The sequence below is a fragment of the Agelaius phoeniceus genome, assembly GCF_051311805.1.
Source record: "Agelaius phoeniceus isolate bAgePho1 chromosome W unlocalized genomic scaffold, bAgePho1.hap1 SUPER_W_unloc_1, whole genome shotgun sequence".
NCBI lineage: Eukaryota > Metazoa > Chordata > Aves > Passeriformes > Icteridae > Agelaius > Agelaius phoeniceus.
Genome location: NW_027509866.1, coordinates 7,250,484 through 7,274,509, shown reverse-complemented (window position 1 = coordinate 7,274,509; position 24,026 = coordinate 7,250,484). Strand labels below are relative to the sequence as shown.

General features: G+C 53.3%; 1 protein-coding gene across 1 annotated transcript in view; it reads left to right on the top strand.

Moving 5' to 3' along the window:
- The window catches only part of LOC143692474 (uncharacterized), an 86,613-nt gene that overhangs the window by 1,780 nt on the left and 60,807 nt on the right, over positions 1-24,026 (top strand). Inside the window, exon 3 of the mRNA XM_077172706.1 lies at positions 10,497-11,514. Coding sequence (XP_077028821.1) covers positions 10,497-11,514 — 1,018 coding nt within the window. The remainder of the gene's footprint in view (positions 1-10,496; positions 11,515-24,026) is intronic.

The window sequence follows — 24,026 nt, the reverse complement described above, 5'->3', positions numbered from 1 at the left end:
CCCCAGAGAAGAACTCCCTTGTCCCAGAACGTCCCTGGCAATGCAGGGATGAAGGAAACAGGACAGGCTGTGGGGATCAGGGGCAGGGCACGGCCAGGGAGAAGAATGACTTTTGCATTTGATGGAGCTATGCCTTCCCTTGGCTTTGTTGGCTGACAAGAAATGAACATCCCTCTGTGTCTCAGGCAGCTCCTTCTGCAAGGAAAGCAGATGGGAGTTGGAGCCAAGGAGCTGAAAGCTGCAGGTGCAGCCTGGGCTGGAGGGAGCTCAGATTTGCACAAGGCTGCTCTGAGTGCCAGGGCTTGGATGGGGGAAATGGTGGGCTGGGGGCAGGGACAGAGTCTGATTGATTGTCAGCCATGAAGGGTCTTGATTTTCATATCTATTCAAACTGCATGAGGAGGTACTTGGATTCAGTGTCAATTGGAGATTGCACATATCAATAAATTAACAGGAAAACAAAACTAAACAGGACCTAAAAAATCCTTTCTCGCTGTCTTTTTAAATATCATGTATTCAGTTTCAATGCACTACTGAGTTCTACTTAACCACAAAGGATTTGAAAATTAAAATCAAATGATTCCCAGAGGCCTGGCTTGTTCAGGTGTTCTGAATGTTAATGAGCCCCAAGGACACTGAATTCCTGCACTGAAGAGCTGAAGGCTGAACAAGCCTCTGGAGCAGTGAAATTCAGCAGCAGCCTCCAAGTTGCTGAGGATGTCAGCAGCCCCCAGTGAGGCCATCCCTGCCCAGAGACCGTGGGGGAATGGGCAGACAAGGAGAGCATCCCTGGGGCTGAGGCAGCACAACTCAGAGGCACCAGCGGCTCCAGCTGGGCAATGGAGTGTGGAATGGGGCTGGGAAAGCCCTGCCTGGGCTGGGCCAAGCAGCACAGACAAGCCCTGACTCCTATCCTGGAAACAACTCTCTCAATGAGACACTTAAAAGGAATTTACAGTTGTTTGTGTCCTCTGAGTTGGATGTGCTGGAGAAACACCAACAAGGGATTGTCAGGAGCTCCAAGCAACAAAACAGACTTTACTGGCAAATTTAGAAAGTCAGAGAAACTTTGGCAAAAGGTTTAATACAACATTCAATCAACACAAAACACTTCTCAAAGCATTGACTTGGCCCATTCAACTTCACAAACTCATAGCTTGTTCAATTTTAAGTTAATCAAAATTTGCAAGGGGACAAAAATAGAAGACACGGGAAGAGAGAAAAATGTGATACAGAGAAGCACACACACAGCTACCAACTCCTGGATTCCAGCAATGTTCAGATGGAAATTCCAAGAGGAGGTAGGGTCAAGATGTGTGCTTGCCTTGTGGTCAGCCTTCAATACCCCTTGGTCTCCCTGGGCCCTTCCCCCAGGTGGGGCTTGGGCTCATTTGGTCCCTCAGGAGCTGGGCTGGGGCTGCAGAGGTGGCTGTGGAGCATTGCCTGTGCTGTGCCAGGGACTGGCAGCCACTGCTGGGCTGGGATAGAGGCTCTGGGGGGATTGGGGTTCCAGGGCAGGGCAGGGCTGGGCTTCCAGGGCAGGGCAGGGCTGGACCTGCCCCCACCTCTCCCCCACACACGAAGTATTTCCAGCCAACAATCTCCTCCAGGCTGTCACAACATGGAATGCTGGATGTGGAACCCCATTCCTGGCCATGGACACTTGGATGAGAAGGACAGTTCTTTTCCATAGGAAGGAAAGCACAGAGCTCCAGTGTTTGGAAGGCAGGTGAGAGCCTCACAAAGCCAAGGCCAGCCAGACTTGCCAGGAATGGCAGATTTTGTCTGGGAGCTGTCTTTGGATATCGCGAATTTGGAGGTGGAAACCCAATCTCAGCCATGGGAACCTGGAGAAGCAGGACAGTTCTTTCCTACTGAGAGGAAAACACAGAGCCTTCCCCAGTTTTGGGGACAGATGGGAGCTGACCCTTATGAAACCACTGCCAGCCAGTCTTGTCCTGGCAGTATTCCTATGGGAACAATCCTTGGATATAAGGAAATTTGGAGGTGAAACTCCAGTTGTGGCCATGCATGCCTGGAGGAGAAGGACAATTCTTTTCCATATGAAGGAAAGCACAGAGCCTCAGTGTTTCAGTAGCAGATGAGAAGAGACCCTCAACATGCCAAGCTCAGCTGGACCAGTCATGTGGCCCCTGGGAAGCCAAACCAGCCAGAGCTCTTCTGTGTTCCCTTGCTTTTATGGGGCCCAATATTTTCACAATGGCCCCAACAATTTCATGGCACCCCTCAATGTTATCATGGTCCCAACAATTCCACTAGGCCTTGCAGTGTCACAATGGTCTCCGTGATTCCCCAGGCCCCACAGTTTCCTGGGACTCCTCTGTTCCATGAGCCCTGCAATGTCACAATGGACCTTTGGACCCTGGGGGTTTGTGGTGATCCAATGGTCTCCTTTGGCTCCAGAGTGTCACAATGGACCAATGATGACACAAGGCCCTGAAGTGTCACCCTGGACCTTTGGTTCCATGCAGCCCTGCAGTGTCACAAAGGCCTCTTGGTTTCATGAGGCCCCACAGTATCACAATGGTCCTCTTGGATTTATGGGCACCCTCAGGGTCACAATGGTCTCACTGGTTGCATGAGGCCTCACAGTGTCACAATGCTTTGCTTATTCCATGGATCCTCATAGTGTCACAATGGTCTCCATGATTCCATGAGTCCCTTCAGTGTCACTATGGTCTCCTTGGTTCCATGGTGCCCCACAGTATCACAATGGCCCCTTGGTTCCATGAGGCTGCCAACTCTTAATGGTGCCTCCATTGTTACATGAGCCCCTGCAATATCAAAATGGAGCTTTGGCTCCACTGAGTCTCACAGTGTCACAATGGTCCCTTGGTACCATGGCACCTCAAAGCCTCACAATGGTCTCCACAGATCCATGAGGCCCTGCAGTGTCACAATGGACGCTTGGTTTGATGGGGCCTCTCAGTGACACTACAGTCCCTACATTTTTATGAAGTCACACAATGTCAGTACGGTCCCCTTGGTTCCATGAGGCCCAGCCATGTCACAGTGCTCTCCAAGATTCCATGAGGCCCCACAGTGTCACAATGGTCCCTTGGTCTCACAGGGCCCCACAGTGTCACAATGGTCCCTTGGTTCCATGGGCCCTGTGCTGCTGCATTCCCCCCTCCCCTTCTCAGGCCGCCCTGCCAGATGAGAAATGCTCCTTGGGGCTCGGCCTTGGCCAACAGCCCCTGGGCTCAGCTCCTCTGCAGCTCATCACAAACACTGTCTGCTCCAGGCACTGCTGCTGCCCAACCAGCTGCTGCTTTCTGGAGGAGCAGCCCTGGGAACTGCTTTTGTTCCCTCAGTGGCACAACATCCCTGTTCTCCCACTGCCAAAGAAAGCTGTTGATGCCAAGTGCGGCCAGGATGACTTAACCTTACCTACATTGCCTGTAGGTAAGGTTAAGACACAAGGTCTAAGTGAAGTTAAACACTGCTAAGAGTTGTTTTTTTTCCTAAGTTGTTATGTTTAATATAAGTTATAAGCTGAGTTAAATACTGTTAAATATTAATCCTCTGTAAAATTTCAAAGTCATAGGTTATAAATTAGATTAAATCCTGCTACATGCTATTTTTTGCTAAATTGTTAAACTGAAGGTATCAGTCAAGGGTAAGGTATAAGTTAAGTCCTTTTAAGTTTGAACTCTGTTCAGCTTTTGGGCCATATTCCTTTCATGCTTGCTCTCACTGCCCTTGTGTCACACAAACACACAGGGACAGTTTTCAGTTCATTTCTGGTTTGATTGCCTGGATTTGGTTTGGTTTTGTTGTTGCTTTGTTTCCTTGGTGTGCCTGAAGTGTCCAGTCAGGAGCAGAGTGACTCTTGCCAAGGAACTTTGTCCTGCTGTCTCTTAATATTAAATCTGTTTTTTGCTGGTCCCTTGCTGGGGATTTTTTCAGCTCTCTCAAGGCCTCGTTGGTACCAGGGTGAAGGAGCCCTGGGCCAGGCTCTGGCCCTGGGGGACACGGGGACGCTGCCGGGGGGTCCCTGTCCCCCTGTGCCACCCCCAGGGCCCCGACCCCCTGTCCCCGTGTCAGGCTCTGGGGTCGATCTCGTGGAACATCCTCTGGGGGAGGCTGCGGCGCCGGGGGCGGGGGGACCCGGGGGGACAGGGGACCCCGCTGTGCACGAGCAGGGTTGGACTGCTCTGGGGGGAACTGTGAGGGGGGCCGGGGCAGAGTGACCTCCCCAGTGACCTCACACAGCCCCTGTGATGTCACACAGCCTCCTGTGATGTCACACAGTCCCTTGATGTCACACAGCATGTTGTGATGTCACACAGCTGCTCTGTGATATCACAGAAGACTCTGATGTCAAAAAGTCACTCTGTGATGCCAGAGTCTTTTCTGTGATGTCACAGCCTGCTCTATGATATTACACAGCCACCCAGGGACGTCACAACCACTCTCTGATGCCACAGAGACACCCTCTATGATGGCAAGATCTGCCCTATGGCCACATACCCTACTCTATGATGTCACAGACAGATGTTTGATGTCATAAAACCCACTCTATGATGTCACACTGGCACTCTATAATGTCACAGCACACACGTTCACATCACAGCCTGCTCTGTGATTCATACAGCCATGCCATGATGTCACAGCCTGCTCTGTGATGTCACACAGTCCCCTCTATGATGCTGTAGCTGCTCAATGACCTCACAAAACAAACTCTGTGATGTCATAGCCCAATCTGTGACCTCACACAGCTCACTCTGTGCTGTCACACAGCCCCTTGCTGACATCACAGCTGCTCTGTGCCTCCATGACACAGCCACAGAGGAGCTGCTGTGACACAGCCCCCTCTGGGACATGCCACAGCCCCTGCCAGTGCTGAGCCCCTGGGAGCTCTGTCTGTGCCCTGCTGGTGTCCCTGAGGGGCCCTGGCAGTGCCCCAGCCCTGCTGGGCTGTGCACAGGAGCTGCTCCTGGCCAGAGCTGTCTCTCTGCAGCTCTGCTGCCCTGGCCAGGAGCTGCCTCTGGGCCAGGAGCCCAGCCCAGCTCAGCAGCACAGACACAGCACAAGGGCTTTAATGACCCTCTGGGGCTTTGGTGCTCTTTGTGTCTGCCATGGCCAAAGTGCTGCCCAAGTTGGCTCTGGCAGGGCTCTCTTGCAGCTGCTGCCCATTCCTGTGCCCTGTGCAGCCCAGGCTGTCCTACGGTGTCCCTGCCCTGCGCCTCTGTCCCTGCAGGCTGTTGGCATCCCCCGGCTGCCCCACCTGGCTGGGCCCTTCCTTTGCTGACAGCTCTGCCTCCTGCCTGCCCCTGCCTGCCCACACAAAGCCTTGGGCTGCTCCAGGCTCCTGCGGGGGGATGTGCTGCACCACAGCCCTGCCCTGGCTGGGAAATTCCTTTCTCCTGGTGTCCACTCTGGGCCTCCCCAGCTGCCCTTGGTGCTATTACGTCTTCTTCAGGCTCATTCCCACTAGGAAGAAAAGCTCCAGCCTCACTGAAACCACCCTTCCATCCCTTCCAGGCTATTCCTGTTCTGTCCTCGGTCTCCACCACACTGACCCCAGAGCCCTCAGCCTCTCCCTGCTGGTTTTGTGATGAGACCTCCAAACCCCATCTTGGGAGATTTTTGGGTCCTCTCCAAGGTCTGTGAAAATGGGAAAATAGTGATCAAAGTGATTTTCTCCCAAATCTTGCCATGACAGAACAAGGGTCAATATCTCGAAACTGAACGAGGGTGGATTTACATTTGTTAGAAGAGGAAATATTTTACAGTTATGACAGTGGCACAAAACTGCAAGAGTTATTCCAGAGAAGTGGATTCCCCATCCCAGGAATTGTCCAAGAGCAGGAGCTGTGTGCAACCTGACCCAGTGAAACTCCCTGCCCTCCCCAGTGACAGAATTCCTGTAGTGTGGGTTCTCTGATGTGCTGGGTGCCCTCACAACACTTCTGGCCAGAATGTCTGCTGAGGGCAGCCAGGCTGCTGCAGGGGCAGTGCCCTCACAGCCATCACCATGGCAGCCCTGTCCCCTGGGCCTGGCTCTGCCCTTTCCTCTGCCCCTGCCTTGGCTCTGCTGGCATGAAGAGTTTTGTCATTGATATCTTGTCCCCAAGGTGCTGGGGCCAATGGCTTCCCAGTCAGGCTCCTGGAGCAGAAGTGGCTTTTCAGAGGCCAGCCAGGAATGAGCCCTGAGGCAGCAGCTCTGCAGTGGTGGCCACCAGGCCGGGCTGCCAAGGGAGGCTTCTGGCCATGGCCTGCAAGCAGCTGCTGCTGCCAAGGTGCCTTTGGTGCCTCAGGCTCTCCCTGGCACAGCTCCCAGCACGGCACTCTGCCCTTGTGCCCGAGGCCTTCCCTGTGCTGGGGCTGGCCTGGGGCTTTTCCTGCAGCGGGACCTGCCCTGCTGATGGCACAGGAAAGGCAGTTCCTGCTGGAGCAGGAGGCTCTGCCTGCAATGGGCTCCAACAACTCCAGCAAGGGCCTGTTTGCAAAGCCCCCAGTGGGAAATGAAGAGGGGTTGGGGTCACGGTGCTTTTGGGGTGAATAATGCAGAATCCAGCCTGACTCCTCCATCCCAAAGTTCAACATCCTCAGAGGGAGCTGAAGCTGTGACAGCACTGGAAAATCCCCAGAGAAAGGAACAACCAAGTGACACCACTGAGAGCTTCTGCAGAGCTGCTGAGCTGGCCCAGGCTGGGCACACCTGACTGACAGGGCAGCACCTCAGACTAGAAAAGCCCCATCCCAAATTTTAAAGGCAGCATCCCCTGACATTTCCCTTCTTGGGGGGTGTGGAGATTCCTCCCTGCAGTTGGGACACCCCTCAAGGTCACTGCTCCAGACTGAGCCAAAGGGATTTGCCCATGGTCATTGGTCTGTGGGAGTGACATCAATCTCTCCTTAAAAACAGCTTCTTTTCCTTTAATAAAATTGCTTTGAAATCCCTTCTGAGTGCTTTCTATAAATGAATATTATATAATATAATATGGTACAGCTCCTATACCTTGGACTAAATATTTCTGATTAAGATAAGATAATTTTGTCTAATTGTTACCATAAGACATAATAGAAATTTTTTATAAATATATATGCTTTTTCATCCTTAATCCTGTGGGACAAATGCTAAAGTTTAAATTTCACCTTGATAATTCTTTACCCATGAACTCTGTAAAAGTCTGAGGCTGGGATTGGAGCCAGCTGCTCCAAGGCTCCTCTCACAGAAGGAGATTGCAAAGCCTGGAGGTCCTTGGGGGTATTTTTCTGTGGATATGAGAGTCTGGTCAGTGACAGAGAAAGCCATGCTGGGCTGGGAGATGGAGCAGGAGAGAGGGGGAAAGGGGCACTGACTTCATCCTCACCTGCCTGGGTGTCCCAGGGCATTGTGTCAGTTTTAAAAGACAGGTGTCTGCTAAGGAAGGCAGGAGACTCCCTTGAAATGGAAAATGTTAATCCCTTCACTTGGAATTATAATTTTCAAAACAAGAGGCTGTAAGCAAAGTCTATGGAAATAGGAATGACAGTTCTTCAGAAGGAAAATTAAGAATACAAATGCAGTAGAACTAAAAACTACTTACGGAGTAAGAATATGACCTGACACCCTGTGGGTGAGAGTGTTGGTAGCACTCCTGTTAAATGGTGGCTGCAGTGCTCCTGCAGGGACAGGTGTGGTTCTGTTGGAGCAGTGATCCTGTAGAAGGGTGGAGTTTTCCTCTGAAGGTCCAGTTGTGGCGTCCATTGGCCTGGTCTTCCTCTGGGATCCAGTGGAGCTGAAAGCTGCTCTTATGGGAATCTTGTGGGAGAAGGCTGACTCTGATGTTCACATTCTCATATTATATCCAGGTAGGAATGCTTGGCTCCTCCCTCTGGGCAGAGTTTCTCACAATGGGATGATGGAATTTTTATCAGTGACACTCAATGGCCCATTAACAGAAGATATCTCCCTGGAGGGAGGATTCATGTGGAAGAGATAAAGTAAACTGCTCAATTAACAGATGATAATTGCCCCACCTTTAACAGAGGGTAATTGAATACACACCCAGCTAAACCTGAGACACTGTTCCAGCCTTGGAAAGCAGGATTTGGTACCAGGATTCTTTAGGGAATGCAACTCTGATTGAAGGCAGAGATAGAATCTCCAGAGCCTGCAGCCAGAAATGGACAGTTGTGTGATACTCATTTCAACATGTCCTCTTTTGGAATTATTTACTAATGATTTTTTGCTTTGCCTACCTAATATTTTTGTAATTTTTTGCAAATTTGCATTATCTAAATTACACTGTTCCTTAAGTTAGGTTTGGTGTCTGTGTCTTTGGTGCGGGCCCTGCCCACTGGTGAAACAGGGCCTAATCCTGCCTAAGTGTTACCTGGGGAGACAAAACCCTCACTGAAAATGTGCCCCCTTCCTCCTTGTTCCCCACACTTCATGCACTGATCATGATGTCCTATGGTCTGGGCTATCCCTGGGGTCAGCTGGGATCTCCTGTCCTGGCTGTGTCCCCTCCCAAGCTCCCCCACACCCTCAGCCCCTCCCCAGCGTGGCCGAATGAGGGGCAGGACAGGCCTTGGCTCAGTGCGAGCTCAGCAAGAACAAAACCATCTCTGCGTGCTCAGCCCTGTGCTCAGCCCCCGGGCCCGGCATTTCCTCCACTGCCACCCCGGAGCCCCCTTTCCCACCCCTCTGCCCCACGGCCGCCGCAGCACCGGCTGACAATAGAAGCAATTCTGTGGCAATTCCAAGTTTCCTTGGTTCCTGCACAGCTCCAGCTCAGCTGCTGGCAGGTTACAATTAAAGAAAAGTGCAAATTCGGCCCAATACAGATATTATTAAAAGGCAGTGGAAGCTCTGTGTAGCAAAGGTGACAGGGATGAAGAGAATAATGATTCTCACATTTGGAAAAAAACCAAGCCTGGGAATCCAGTAGTTATTTGGGAATTTAGCTACTTGAGCTGGGCTTCTTGTGGGACTTTTAGCAGCCTTGTGTTCCTCACCATGTGGTGAATGAACCTTGTCAGTCTTGCTGGTATCATTTGCTCCATTTCGTCCAGTGATTTTAACAAACTTTTCAAGGAGGGACAACAAAATATTTTCTTTACACTCCAGTCCCACAACAGCCATTTTCCTCATCAGTTCTCCCATAGGTCGCTCAGACGAAGCTGCATCCAAGTTTCCAAGAGTTCCTCCAGAGAGACCCACAACCTCCTCAGAGGAAGGAACCATGCTGTTGTCAAAGGCAACTGGGGTAGAAGAACAGTGCCCTGAACTCACTGTGCCAAAATAATTTTGCAATCTGGTTAAGAAAATATTAGAGAGATGCCATTTGCCCTGGAGCAGGGCAAGTGTGACATTGTCCCCTGTGTGTGTGGCCTTCCCGGGGTGGGGGTTTTACACCTGAGCCAGTTTGGGTAAGGGGGGTGGTGTTCACCCTCTGAGCAGGGATTCCCCCACTGTTTCAGGCTGCAGTGTAAGATGGAACCAAATGCATGTTTTCAATCCCCATCTTCATCAACTGCTATAAACAGGTGGGGCAGTGTTCTTGATCTCTTCCATGACTCAGCCCTGATAACGCCCTCCAGGGGAGATATCTTCTGGGAATGGGCCATTGAGTGTCACTGCAGGACTGATCAAATTCCATCCTCCCATTGTGGGATGCTCCGCCCAGGGGGAGGATCCAAGCATTCCTACCTGCATATAAGGTGAGCCTTGCAACACCAGGAGCAGCTTGCCTACTGGATTCCCAGAGGACAAGAGCTCCAGAACCACCACTGGACCTTCAGAGGAAGACCAGACGCTTCTACAGGATCACTGCTTGGACAGAATCACGTTCATCACTCCAACAGGACTGCAGCCACCATTTAATGGGACTGCTGCCACCAGCCTGAGCAGCAACAGGGTGTCAGGTTATATCCAGACTCTGTCAGTTTAAGGCAGTGTTTCTGCATCATTGCCTCGATCTTCATTTTCTTATTAAATTGTAATCCTGGTTTAGACCCTCCCCAGGTTTGCCTTCAAACAAGTACAAAATTCAATGTACTTATCCCTTGTTTTCTTCTCAACACAGGATTTTCCATCCCTTAAACTTGGCCAGATGGAGGAGGAGGCTGTGAGGAAGAAGACGGTGCCCCAGGAGCCCCAGGCAGGTGAGGAGGAAGTCAGTGCCCCTTTCCCCCTCTCTCCTGCTCCATCTCCCAGCCCAGCACAGCCCCCGGCTGCAGGACAACCCTGCTGCCAACGCCGTCCTGCTGGGGATGCACTGGGGGGATCTCCTTCCCCTTCCCTCTGGCACGGAGGCAAATCCCATCCTCTCCTTGTCCTTCCTCCCCCTGGGAAGAAGCTGAGGATGGAGACCAGGGAGGGCAAATCCCTGTGGCGGAACCTCATGGAAGAGGCCAATTCGAGTGGCTCCACAGTGCAGAATTCCAATGTGGAGGACAAGTCCCAGAGATCCCACAGGAGAAGGGGCTCCAAACCCAGCCCAGGGTGCTCTGAGGAGGAAAGACCCACCCTGAGCCAGGAAGGTGGACAGAGCTTCAGCCAGAGCTCGGAGCTGGTGGCCCATGAGCAGCTTCATGATGGGAAAAAGCCCCAGAAGTGCTTGGAGTGTGGGAAGAGCTTCAGGCAGAGCAGCACCCTGATCAGCCACCAGATGATCCACACCGGGGAATGGCCCTACGAGTGTGGGGAGTGTGGGAAGGGCTTCAGCTGCAGCTCTGCCCTCATCATCCACCAACGCATCCACACTGGGGAGAGGCCCTATGAGTGTCCCCAGTGTCAGAAGAGGTTTCAGACCAGCTCCAGTCTCCTCCAGCACCAGCAGATTCACACAGAGGAGAGGCCCTTCCACTGCCCTGACTGTGGGAAGGGCTTCAAGCGCAACTCCACCCTCATCACCCACCAGCGCATCCACGCTGGGGAGAGGGAGAGGCCCTACGAGTGTCCCCAGTGTCAGAAGAGGTTTTACACCAGCTCTGATCTCCTCCTGCATGAGCGGATCCACACGGATGAGAGGCCCTTCCGCTGCCCTGACTGTGGGATGGGCTTCAAGCGCAACTCCCACCTCATCCGGCACCAGCGGATCCACACCGGGGAGAAGCCCTACAAGTGTGGGGAATGTGGGATGAGCTTCCGCCAGAACTCTAACCTGATCTCCCACCACAAGACCCACACCAGGGAACGACCCTATGAATGTGGGGAATGTGGGAAGAGCTTTAGGCAGAAGTCTCTCTTGATCTGCCACCAGAGGATCCACACTGGGGAAAGGCCATACAACTGCGGGGAATGTGGGATGACCTTTAGTAGGAAGACCCAAATGATCATCCACCAAATGATCCACACTGGGGAGCGGCCCTACAAGTGCCCCGAGTGTGGGAAGAGGTTTCACACCAGCTCTCAGCTCCTCCAGCACCAGCGCATTCACACGGATGAGAGGCCCTTCCTCTGCCCCGACTGCGGGATGGGCTTCAAGCACAACTCCAGCCTCGTCACCCACCGGCGCATCCACACTGGGGAGAGGCCCTACGAGTGTCCCCAGTGTGGGAAGAGCTTCACCAGCAGCTCTCACTTGAGCAGACACCAATGGAGCCACCAGTAAAAGAAGCCCTGCACATGCCTCAGCTGCAGGAAGAGCTTCATGCACTGCTCCAGCTTTATCCCCCATTGGAGACCCCACACTGGGAAGAGCCCTGGTGATCCATGTTCCCTGTGATCCATGCTGGGAAGACACCTGTCCCTTTTCCTGCCCCTTTTCATGTCCTGTCCCTTTTCATGTCCCAATGACATGATGTGGGATTGGAGAACATGAGGGTCTGGCCATGGTCCTGTCATTACATTCACTCCCACCTCAGGTCATTGCCCGGGGCAGGAAAGGGACTCTCTCTCTCTCTCTCCCTGAGGAGAAGGGTGTCCTTTCCAGGCAGGAGGAAATACATTGCCAGGAAGAACTAGTTGTTGATGTTGTAGTTTTCTCTGTAAATAGTTTTACTTATCCGTTCTGTTATCAATATTGTTTTTGTTCCTGTTTGTTCTTTATCTCATTGCAGTTCCCAATAAATTGTTCTTATCCCAGCCCAGGATCTTTGCCTTTTGTGCTTTCCATGGGAGGCGGGAGGGCAGCGAGGGCAGTGCAGTTTTAGCAGGAGCAGGAAATTGGGGAATCCCATTCCTGAAGCCCGGCCCGTGGAAAGCGAGCATCCCAGCTGGTGCCAGCCCTGGTGGCCATGGCAACCACCCCGGTATGGGGTCTCCATGGAGCTGCCAAGGGACTGAGCATAGCAACAGGGGGCTGGTGATGGTTGCTATGGAAACTGCCCATAGCAACAGTGGACTGGTGATGGTTGCCTGCTAAGGATCAGATTTGTCACAGGCCCTCAGAGGGGTTCCATGGGGACATTTCAAGAATCTCCAGGCTGTTCCAGAGCTGGAATGTCACAGGCAGGGGCTCCATGGAGACCTCCCAGGGGTTTCTGGGATGGTAAAGAGCCCTGTGGTCAGAGGCAGTCACAGCCATTCCATGGTGACATCCCAGGAGTCCCCAGGCTGCCAGAGAGCTGGGATGTCCCAGACACTCACATGGGTTCCTGTGATGGGCACAGTGGGAGCTTCAGGCAGCGTTTATTAGAGGAGCTCCTGTTGGGTCACAAGGTCCAGAAACGATCCCCAGTGCTCCCCATAGATCCCCAAATGTCACTTGTAATCAGTGTTCCGTGGTTTCTTTCCAATGGAAAACAAGCATCCTTATCCTCCAGGTGTCCATGTCTGAAATTGGGATTCCACCTCCAAAATTCTGGATATCCAAGGGTTGCTCCCAGGCACAATCTGCCAGTACCATCAAGCCTGGCTGGCCTTGGCCTCTGGATGGCTGCCCCTGCAACACTGGGGCTGGGTTCTTTCCTTCCCATGGAGATCACTGGGACACTGTGGAGACCTCATGGAACCAAGGGGATCATTGTGGCACCACTGGAGCCCATGGAACCAAGGAGCCATGGTGACCCAGCGGGGCTTCATGGAACCCAGAGACCATTATGGCTCTGTGGGGCCTGATGGAACCATGGAGACCATTGGGACCCTTCAGGGCCTGGTGTCACCAAGGGGGCATTATGGCACCTCAGGGCCTCAGGGAAGCGAGGGACCATTGGGACAATGTGGGGCCTGATGGAACTGAGGGAACATGGAACAGGCCTGGCTGGCTTGGCCTCCCAGGGGCCACCTGAAAGGTCTGGCTGATGTGGGGATGTCAAGGGCTGCCTCTCATCAGCTCCTGGAACACTGGGGCTCCATGCTTTTCTTGCTATAGAAAAGAACCGTCCCTCTTTTTAAATGTCCATTGCCAAAATTGGTATTCTCTCTAAAAATTTTCCTATATGCAAGGGTTTCTCTCAGAAAAAAAACCTGCCGCTTCTGGCTGGCCTTGTCCTCTGGTGGTCACTCTCTTCTGCCTGGCAAACACTGGGGCTCTGTTCCTTCCTTCCTATGGAAAAGAACCAACCTTCATGTCCAGGGTCCATGGCCAAAATTAGAATTTGGCCTCCCAAATTCCATATATCCAAAGATTGCTTCCAGACAACAGTAGCAAGGACAGACATGTCAGGCTGGCCATGTCTTCTGGTGATTTTCTTAGACTCTGAGTTGAATGCTTTCAGTTGAAAAAACCTTGGAAAGGGCCCAGAGATCTCCCAAGAAGTGTTTTTGAGGACTTGGGCACATGAGCACTACATATGGACAAAGGAGCTCTGTGCTCTGTGCTGTTGTGGTGGTTTTGCATCATGTAAGTTATGTCCTAAGAGAAGCTGCTAGCAGTTTCATCTGTGTCTGACAAAAAACCAATCAGTAATTAGCTTTGAGAACTGACAATCTGTTAAACCACTAAGGAAACTGTACACGCCTCTGTGAAGACACATGTTAAAGATGAGAAAGCCTGGGAGGGTCTCTTTCCCTTCTGGCTGGCACAGAGGTAACAAGGCTGACCCGGTCCCGTCTCAGCCAGCTCCTGCCGTGGGGCCGGGCCCCTTCCCAGGGACCCCGCCAGGCCCCATCGGCTGCCGGGCAGGGCAGGGGAGGCCGCAGGGCCGAGGCCGAGCCGGGCCATGGCTGCAGTTGGGAACATCTGGGCCCTGCTGAGCCCTGCCCCGCCGCCAGCCCGGGCCCAGCCAGGATCCACCGGGCCCCAGGAGCAGCCCCGGGCCAGGCCGGCTCGGCCAAGATTCTGCCACCCTTGGGCTTCAGCCGCAAGCCCCGGGCAGGGGCAGGAGAAGCCATCGGCCCCGGCCGTGCTGCTGCTGTGCTCTGGCCTGGCTGCTGAGATCCTGGCCCTGCCCCAGCGCGGCCCATCCTGACACAGCCCCAGCGCAGCCGCTGCAGAAACCTCCATCGTAAAACAGCTCCGGCCGCAAGCACCGAGCCCGGCCAGGGGCACGGAACCATCTGCAGGCCCCGGGTGAGATATGAACTCTTTCAGTGCTTCCATCCTCCCTCCAGTGAGAGAAAAGGACAAAGTGCAGGCACACAGAGGAGCAACATGAAGACACCGAGGTCACTGAAGGGCAAGTTGAGTTCCAGGTGGAAAGGATGAGGATATGCCTTGATTTTGGGGCTGAAATCCTCCTGTAAAGCTACGGAGAAGGATGTAATTAATATATCAGACTCTCTTTTTCCCTATAACTAATTGAAAATATGGGAGATGACTTGTTCAGCAAAGGCCTCCATGGTAAAGTAAGCAAATGCTGAAGTAGCTGTGATCCCATCAGAGGTTTAAAAAGAGAAAGAGAAGAGTGGTGAGACCCTGTGTCCTCAGGGAGAGAAGAAGAAGATCTCTGTTCCCAGAGAGGAAGATTATTTCAGAAATAGATGAAGAGAATCTTTGCTCTTGAACAGCTCATCTTTAAACTCATACCCCATAAGCTGACATGGCCAAAAACACAGCTGTGGGAAAAGCTATGAAAAATGGGAGTGACTTCACAATTGCAGATTTTCTGGGCAGCTGCTCTTCGTGGGAATTGAAAGCGACAAGCGAACTGTTTTCTTATGGAGAAATCTGCATAGCATGAAAGAGAGACTCCTCTCCCTAAGTGAACTGAAGAAAGACTGTTCTAGATGGTGTAAACTGACTGAAACTTTCAGGTTTTGTCTCCTTGCATTGTCAGTAAGAAAGAAAATGTTGTAGGGAGAGGAGAAGTATTCCGATTCTTATTACTCTTCTATTTACTGGTAATAAACTTTTCTATATACCCTTTTAAAATTTTGAGCCTATTTGGCCTTTCTCCTAATCCTATCTCACAGCAGGAAATGAGTAAATATATTCCAGTGAGTGCAATGGTAATTAGCCAACACTGATCCCACTGCACTAATAGATGCATTGGCTGAGAAATCTCAAATTAGCAAACCAAAAATCACTCCAGATACATTCCTGATAAACTGCATAAGGGCAGAGGGAAATCAATGCAGAGCCATGGTTTGTCAGAATTTGCTGCATCCTGATGAGCCCTGTGGTGCATTTGGAGCTGAGCCCTGGAACCTCAGGGCCTGAGAGGAGATTGCACAAACCTTTCCAGGAGTCAAAGTCACAAGAAAACCCCAAAGTGTCTCAAAGCATGAATGGGTCTCAGTGAGGTCCATCCCCAACACAGGCTCCTCATGGACTCCTTGGAGGAGAGAATTGGAGGCCAGGATTGACCAAAAACCTCTCAGAGTCTCAATGTAGAAAGGAAATTCCAAACTACCTTAAAAAATTTGAGAAGCTCAAAGCATTACTGAGCCCCACCGAGTGTCAGTACAAAGCTCTCCAGGGACTAATTAAAGCAGATAATTGGGGCCATGATTGCACAAACCTCTCACAGAGTCTGTATCAAAAGGGAAACACCAAGTACCTTAAAATAACTCAAGTACCCTGAAGCATTAATGATCCCCACTGAGTGTTGTTACTAACAAAGCCTCTCCAGGGACTAATTACAGCAGATAATTGGAGGCCATGATTGCACAAACCTCTCAGAGACTCCAAGGCAAAAGCCAAAGCCAAAGTCCTTTGAAAAACCTGCAGTCCCTGCAGGGAGCATGAAGGAGCTCCCAGGGCCATTGCTGAGCAAGGCTCCCCAGGGACTCCTTGCAGCAGATCCTTGAGGCCACTGGGATGTGGGCTAGGGGGGGATGCTGAGGGCAGCACAAGGGGCTGACAGTGCCCAGCCTGGCTGGGGCTGGGCCAGGAGGCCCCAGGGCCTCAGGACAAGGTGTCTCCTCCCAGCCCTTGCTGGCACAGACCCTGCTGTGCCCCAGGGCACCAAGACTTGGCTTCTCTTTGTCCCCACCTGTCAGCACTGCCTGCAGTTCTCTGCTCTGCCTGGGGCCTGGGGACACTTGCTCAGTCGTGTCCCTCTCTGGGACCCATTAAAAGTCCAAGGAACTTTGGAGTTGGATTCTGCCTTGCAGTTCTGGAGAGGTTTCTTCATCTCCCTCTCAGGGACTGATGTTCAGGGCCTGAGCACAAAGGCCCAGAGGCTGATTAAAGTCCTTGTGCTGTGTCTGTGCTGCTGAGCTGGGCTGGGCTCCTGGCACAGAGGCAGCTCCTGCTCACCAAGAAGAGCTTCAAAAGCACATTTCTCTTGATGAGCAGCTCTTGTGCCAGCCCAGCAGGGCTGGGGCACTGCCTGCAGCCAGCCCGGGCACAGCCCAGAGGCACAGAGAGCTTCAATCAGTCAGGGCTGGGAAGGGGCTGAGAAGTGCCTGGGGCACAATCACTGCCAGCCCTTGGCACAGGAACCTCTGGCTGCAGGACAATGCAGCTGCAGCTCCTGGAGCCATCTCCTCAAGCTGGAACATGCCAATGCCTGCAGAGCCTGTGAGTGCATTCTCTGATTGTCTCTTGTGCAGAGCAGCCAGGGGTGCCCAGGGCTGTCCTGCAGAGCAGGGTCCTGCAGCCCAGGGCGCTGTGCTGGGGCAGGGACTCTGCTGCCTGCCAGGGACAGCTCTCAGCCAGCCCTGGCAGCTGCTCCCAGCGCTGGGCAGAAGCTCTGCGGGGAAGGAGCCACCCTGAGCAGGGCAGGGGCTGCTGCTGAGAGAGCCTGGGTGGGGCAGGGCTGCTCCCAGCTCCAGACCAGCCTGGGCACAGCTCCGCAGGGCACTTCCCAAAGAAGGTAAGTCTGGGATTGCTGTAAAGATCAGGAGCTTTCCTGAGAGTGTTTTCAATTTCCTGCTTGAAGAAGAATGGGAACATTGAGGTGATGACAAAAAGATTTTTTTATTTTATACAATTTTCATATATTTGTAACTCTGTAAATTACTATTACATAGTTATAAATCTATCTTCCTTTTTTAATTCTATTAAACTCTTAATGAACTCCATTACTATTATATACATCTATAACTATAATCCTTTATTAACTTTATTATTTTCCCTAACCTTTTCTTTGATTTTAGAAAAATAAGCAGATTCTCTAAATGCATTCCTGAAATACATATAGTATACAATACATATAGTATCCTGTATAGTCTTATTATCAGGAAGAGGACCTACAAGAAGAACATTTTGGTTTTTGACCAGAATGTGAGCAGTCATAACAAAAAGTGAAGGCAGAGAAGCCCTTGGACCTACTCCAATGGATTGAGCCAGGGATGTGTAACTGGGGTAAGTGAATCTCCTATTGGATGTTCCTGTTAAATATCCTAATTAATCAACCTTAATAAATTGTTGAAATCAGGCCCCGGGTGTGCTCCATCCCCACTGGGACACCTGACAGCTTCCAATTAATGTCTGGTTTTTACTTTACTGTTGTAACACTGTTGCAAGGGAATTTTTTTCTCTTTTGATTATAAAAAACAAGGGGATGAGAGAAGCAGAACAGAAATTGTAATCCCAGCATCACCTTTGCAGGGCCCAGCAGGGCTCTCCTGAGCTGCCCTTGCCCAGCTGCACACAGAGCCTGCCCCAGCCAGGGCCCTGCACACAGGCAGGTTTCTGTAGGGCCCCAGCCAGGGCACACAGGCTGGCATGGGCTCTGTGAGCGCTGGCAGGGACAAGGCTCCTCTCAGGAGGGAATGTCCAGGCCCAGGGAGATGCTCAGGGAAGGAGAGGGGGCTGGAGAGAGCAGGGCTGGGGCAGGAGGGCACTGTTGGTGTGTGGGAGGTGCCGGGCACAGCTGGGCACGGGAACACTGTCCTGAGTGCCCGGCTGTCTCTGCCCTGCCCTCTCAGGCACAGCACCACAACATCTGCTCTTGGTTCTGCCCTGCCCTGACATTGGCACTATTATCTGCTGCTCTCAGGGAGGCTCTGGCATCTGCAGCAGCTGAGTCAGGCACTGCCCTTGGCATTCCTGCCAGGCAGGGCTGTCCATGGGAATGGGGTGTCCAAGCTTCCCTGGCACCTGTGGGGCTGTGGGCAAAGCAGTCCATGGCAAAGGGGAATGAGCTGAGCCCCCTCCCTGAGATCCCATCATGGGCACAGCCAGGGATCTCCTTGCTGTGCCCTGCCAGGCTCTGAGCTGCCCTCCAGGGTGCAAATCTGTGCCAGAGCCTCTGGGAGTTCCCTGAATGTCCCACGGGGAAGGGCAGAGCTGCCACAGCTGAGGAAATGCTGCTGGGTTTGCCCAGGGAGCCGTGAGTGTCCTTGGCACAAGGGGGTGCTGAGACCTTGCCCAGAGACCTTGAGAGAGGGTGAGACATTCAGGGATCCTCCTGCTCTGGGCAGGGTCTGGTTTATTCCAGACTGACCTGGGAGTGTGATTGGGCTCTGATTGCAGCCAAAGCTGCAAAGCCAGGGCAGCTGGGAACAAGCCCATCCAGCCCCTCACTTCCCTCAGCCACAGGGAATCCTTTGCCTCTCCCATCTCTCAGTGGCAAACTCTGAGTGCAGCAGAAATGCTGGGGATTTGTGACCTCAGAGAGCCAGGAATGATGTGTGAGTAGGAAAAAAATTCCTAAAATCCATTCCTGCCCTCCTTTAAAAGTGGGAGTTCAGTTGCTATCAAGCCTGTCTGCATTAGGAGTGATTCCCCTGACAAATCCTGGATATCCAGCCTTGTTTCTCTGCCCCATGGCCACAAACCCAGGGCAGTGGGGCAGGGATGGCTCCTCGAGAGCCCCCACACACAGGCCTGGCTGCTCCTGGCATACTCAGCCAGCACAACTGGAGCTCAGGCAGGGACCTGGGTGAAGGTTTTTCCCAGAGCAGGAACAAGGCTGGGTGAGTCCCAGTGGGACAGTCTGCAGGGAATGGCCCAGGTTTGGCTCAAAGCAGCCTCTGCTGACTTGTCACTGTCCTTTCTCCATGAACAGGTGCCCATGTGCAGCCCCAGCAAATGTCCAACAGCAGCTCCATCAGGCACTTCCTCCTGCTGGCATTGGCAGACACGCGGCAGCTGCAGCTCCTGCACTTCTGCCTCTTGCTGGGCATCTCCCTGGCTGCCCTCCTGGGCAACGGCCTCATCATCAGCGCCGTAGCCTGCGGCCACCACCTGCACACGCCCATGTTCTTCTTCCTGCTCAACCTGGCCCTCGCTGACCTGGGCTCCATCTGCACCACTGTCCCCAAAGCCATGCACAATTCCCTCTGGGACACCAGCAACATCTCCTACACTGGATGTGCTGCTCAGCTCTTTTTCTTTATGTTCTTCATCTCAGCAGAGTTTTCTCTCCTGACCATCATGTGCTACGACCGCTACGTGTGTAGTAGTAAGGGACAGGCGTTCGGAAGATTTCGGGCTGTAACGGAAAATTACAGGAATCCTTCTGTCCCCCTCCCCATAGATAAGGATCACCCTTGGAATGTAGCCAAACAGGTAGCCCCCCTAACCTATGGATGCCACTAATTTTCCACTCCATACTAACCCTAGAAAGTATAGCCAAACCCCTGTCTGACGTAGAGAAACCCCTTAGTCCATAAATACCCTTGAGACCCCTCAACAAACGCCTTTAACCGTCCACCACATTGGTGTCAGCGTCCGTTATTGGCCACAAGGGATCCCAAGGAGGAGATCGCCGTGCTGGACTCCGATACCAGGTCATCGCGGCCTTCGCAAGAAGGCAACATAGTGGTGCCGAAACCCGGGAGCGACACAAGTCCGGGCGACGGGGGTACTCCTGGCCAGGGGACAGCATCCACAGCGCCGGAACGGCTGTAACGAAGCAGGGGGACGCCCTGGGACCCACGATTCGTATGGAAGCGATAGCGAAGGTCGTAAGTTCGATACATATGCAATGGGGAATCAAATGGGAGCTCAGGAATTTTAATCTCGCTTTAACGAGACTCCTCGAGCTTGGGGTCATTGATCGACCCATAGATATATTGCACTCTGAGGTGTGGCAGAAATGTACTGTCGCGCTAGCAGAGGACACAAAAGCCACAGGCAGCAGCAAAAGCCTGAAAGCATGGGGGAAGGCAGAAGCAGCCCTACGCAAAGCATTAGAAGAATGGGAGACGTGGAACGCTGCGCGTTCCTGTCTGTTAATCACGCCACAGCTGGGGGAGGGGGCGATAACGCGAAACTCCCCTGGTGGCGACCCGATTGAAAGCGGGGAGACGGGGGGGCCGGGCGCATCCCATCCCTCCCCGAGCCCAGAGCCCCTGGAGCCCCCAGGGGACCCCCTGACCCTTTCGGGGGACCCGCCAGGGCCCAAACCCCCTCCGGAACCCCCCGGAATGCCCGCGGGCCCCTCGCCTATCCCTTCCCTGCCGACAGCCGACTTAGCGCAAGAAGCGGAGGGACTCGCGTGGTCCTTTTGGGAGGGACTGGTGGCAGAAGCCCGAAATATCGAGAAGGCAAGTGCACGGGCGGGTGGCGGAGGGGATCCGCCGCCTTTCCCGTTCGAATATGGCGTGGGTGGCCGGGAAGAGGGGTGGAGCCCGTCGGCCCGCGGCGGGAAGAACCCGAACCCAGCAGACACGCATGCGTGGGGGTGCGACAGAGGGCGGGCACTCGCTCGGGAGCCGCGCCCACTGCCGCCACCATATATGGGAGAGATCCCTCCCTGTGGGAGGCAGGGCGAGCCCAGGGGGCGGGAGCGGCACCGCCCCCGAGGGGAGGAGCGGGGCCGTAGCCGAACAAAACGACAGGGGAGACCAGAAGTTCATTGGCAGTCGACTTCCTACTCTGAAGAGAACCACACCTGCCCAGACCGCTCTGCGGAGCTGACCGAGTCCAGCAGCGACTCGGAAGCAGAGAAAACAGAATCAATGCGGTTTCGGATGAAACCAAATAAAACTTTTAACACAGTTGGGAACCAGCCCCAATACGAACTCACCGATTGGGGTAAAATCAAAATCGAATGCGTGGGATGGGCACCCGCAGCATCAGTGTATGCCTTCCCGGTGAGAATTACAGGACCCCAGGGGAACCAGCAAAGAACGTATACTCCCGTTAATTCCAAAGACGTTCAGACAATAGTAAAAGCTATCTCAGAAAAAGGAATTAACTCAGGGGTGGTTTCCACTCTCGTGGATGGTCTTTTTAGCAATGATGATTTACTCCCTTTCAATATAGTGCAAATAAGCCGTATGCTTTTTGATGGGGCGGGTTTGATAATATTTAAACAGGAATGGACGGACCAATGTGCAACCATGCTCGCTCAGACAGCGGGGGAAGGGCAGCCACTCCACGGGTCGAGTTTATCTAGGTCGTTGGGGAAGCACGACGAAGTAGCCACACCCCAGCAACAAGCTGCGCAGCTTCGGATCGAGGAAGTCAGGGCGACTTCCCGGGCGGCCAGAGAAGCTATACGCGCCGCATCCAGGGTGGTGGACAAACCGACACCATGGTCGACCATCAAACAGGGGGAGAGTGAAGGCTTTACACAATTTGTCGACCACCTTCAGGCTGCGGTGGACTCTTCTAATTTACCCGGTGTCGCAAAAGGCCCGGTGATAACCGACTGCCTTCGGCAGCAATGTAACACCATAACCAAAGATATATTGCGTTCCCTACCGGCCGGGGCCAGCCTGGCTGACATGATTAAGCATGTTGTGAGGGAAGAGCAGCTGACCCCACTTCAGGCAACCGTACACACCCTAACCAGTGTGATGGCCTGCTTCAAATGTGGTCAGTCAGGTCATGTTGCGGCTAACTGCCCCCAGCCGGCACAGCTTCCCCAGGCAACACCCTCGCCCCAGCAGCGCCCCAGAGGGGTCTGCTGGAGCTGTGGGAAGAGAGGTCACCTCGCTAGGGACTGTAGATCCCGGCCCCGGGGAAACGGGAGGGGGGGGGGCGTGCGGGCCATATTCAGCCCCCTCCCGCTATGGATGCGAGACGGCCCATCTATGTCAACCCACAGTGGGGCAGGGGATCCTCATACCCTATGCTCCCACAGGAAGCAGTCAGTATCGCACCCCCGCCAGCGATACAATGGCAGAGCTATGCAGTACCGCCAACCGTACCCTCACACCCCCCATCATCACAAGCCACGCAAGCGCTACAGGACCAGCAGGGAACACCCCAGACCGGGACCCTTGGGTGGCCCTGGCCATGAAAATAGGGAAGGAACCCCTGAGGGTGTGGGGGACATGCCGCCTCTATGGCAGTCAGGACCCCCACATCGTAGGACTTCAGTTTTGGGTAGACACGGGATCAGACTGCACGATTCTCCCCCAGTCACATTGGCCCAGACATTGGCAGTTTAAGGAAGTCCCTCCAGTGAATGGGGTGGGGGGACAAACCCGGGTGTGGAAAAGCACCCAGCTGGTGGCTATAACACTTCACACAAACAAGGGACCAGAACAGACAGTAGCGATTTACCCCTACATTTTGCAAAACTCTCCGCCACTAATAGGAAGGGACGTCCTTGCTATGCTAGGAGTCAAGATTACAAATTTATCATAAGGGCCACTGCTGTACACCCTCAGCTGCCGATCAAATTGACTTGGAAATCATCAGATCCTATTTGGAGGGAGCAGTGGCCTTTGTCAGAGCCTTGAGTGGCAGCTTTGCTGGAACTGGTCAACCGTGAACTGCAAAAGGGTCACATAGAACCCTCCACCAGTCCATGGAACACCCCTGTGTTTGTAATCCCCAAAAGGTCCGGAGAGGGTTATCGTCTCGTCCACGACCTGAGAGAAGTGAACAAGACGATTCGACCCATGGGTCCAGTCCAGACACTGCTACCCATGAATTCAGCTATCCCTGAAGGACAGCTGTGTGCGGTACTGGACATCAAAGACTGTTTCTTCTCGATACCCCTGCATCCGGACGACAGAGAACGCTTTGCCTTTTCCGTCGCGTTTCCAAACGGTAATCGACCTAACCTCCGTTTCCAATGGAGGGTGCTTCCACAGGGCCTAGTGGACAGTCCTGTTATCTGCCAGATCACCGTGGACAGAGCACTGATGCCAGTCTGACATTCCTACCCTGCCACAACCATCATCCAATACATGGACGACATCCTAGTCGCTGCACCATCGACGAGCCAGGTAGACTGCCTGGTGTCTACAATCACAGAAACCCTCCGGGCCAACGGCTTCGAGATCGCAAGTGCAAAGGTCAAGAGAGGGCCCTGCGTGACCTTCCTGGGAGTGGGAATCACAAGCTCCTACGTGACTCCTCCCAAGGTAAGGATCAACCGGGATATCAGGACACTTCACGATGTGCAATGCCTGGTGGGATCGCTGCAGTGGGTCCGCAACGTCGTCCTGATCCCCCCCGAGGTCATGGACCCTTTATATGACCTCCTGAAGGGACAACACCCCTGGCAACCCAAGGAGCTGACACCACAAGCGGCGAGCTCCCTCGATTTCATCGATCAGCAGATGTCCACTAGCACGCTGGCCAGGTGGAACCCGGCCATGCCCCTGGACTTATACGTACACTTCACGCCAAAGGGCAGAGTGGGGGCACTGGCACAAGGGCCTTCCAAAAAGTCCCGGCCGATCCAATGGGTGGTCCTCGGGAGACCTGCTCGTGCATTCTCCCCAGGAATCGAATGCGTCGCTAACCTCATCAGGAAAGGCAGGAAACTCGCCTTGAGACACCTAGGAACTGAGCCAACAAGAATACACCTTCCCTTTCGCAAGCGACCGTCTGCGGAGTCACCCGCAATTTCAGAGCACCTAGCCCTTGCTCTCACCGGCTTCG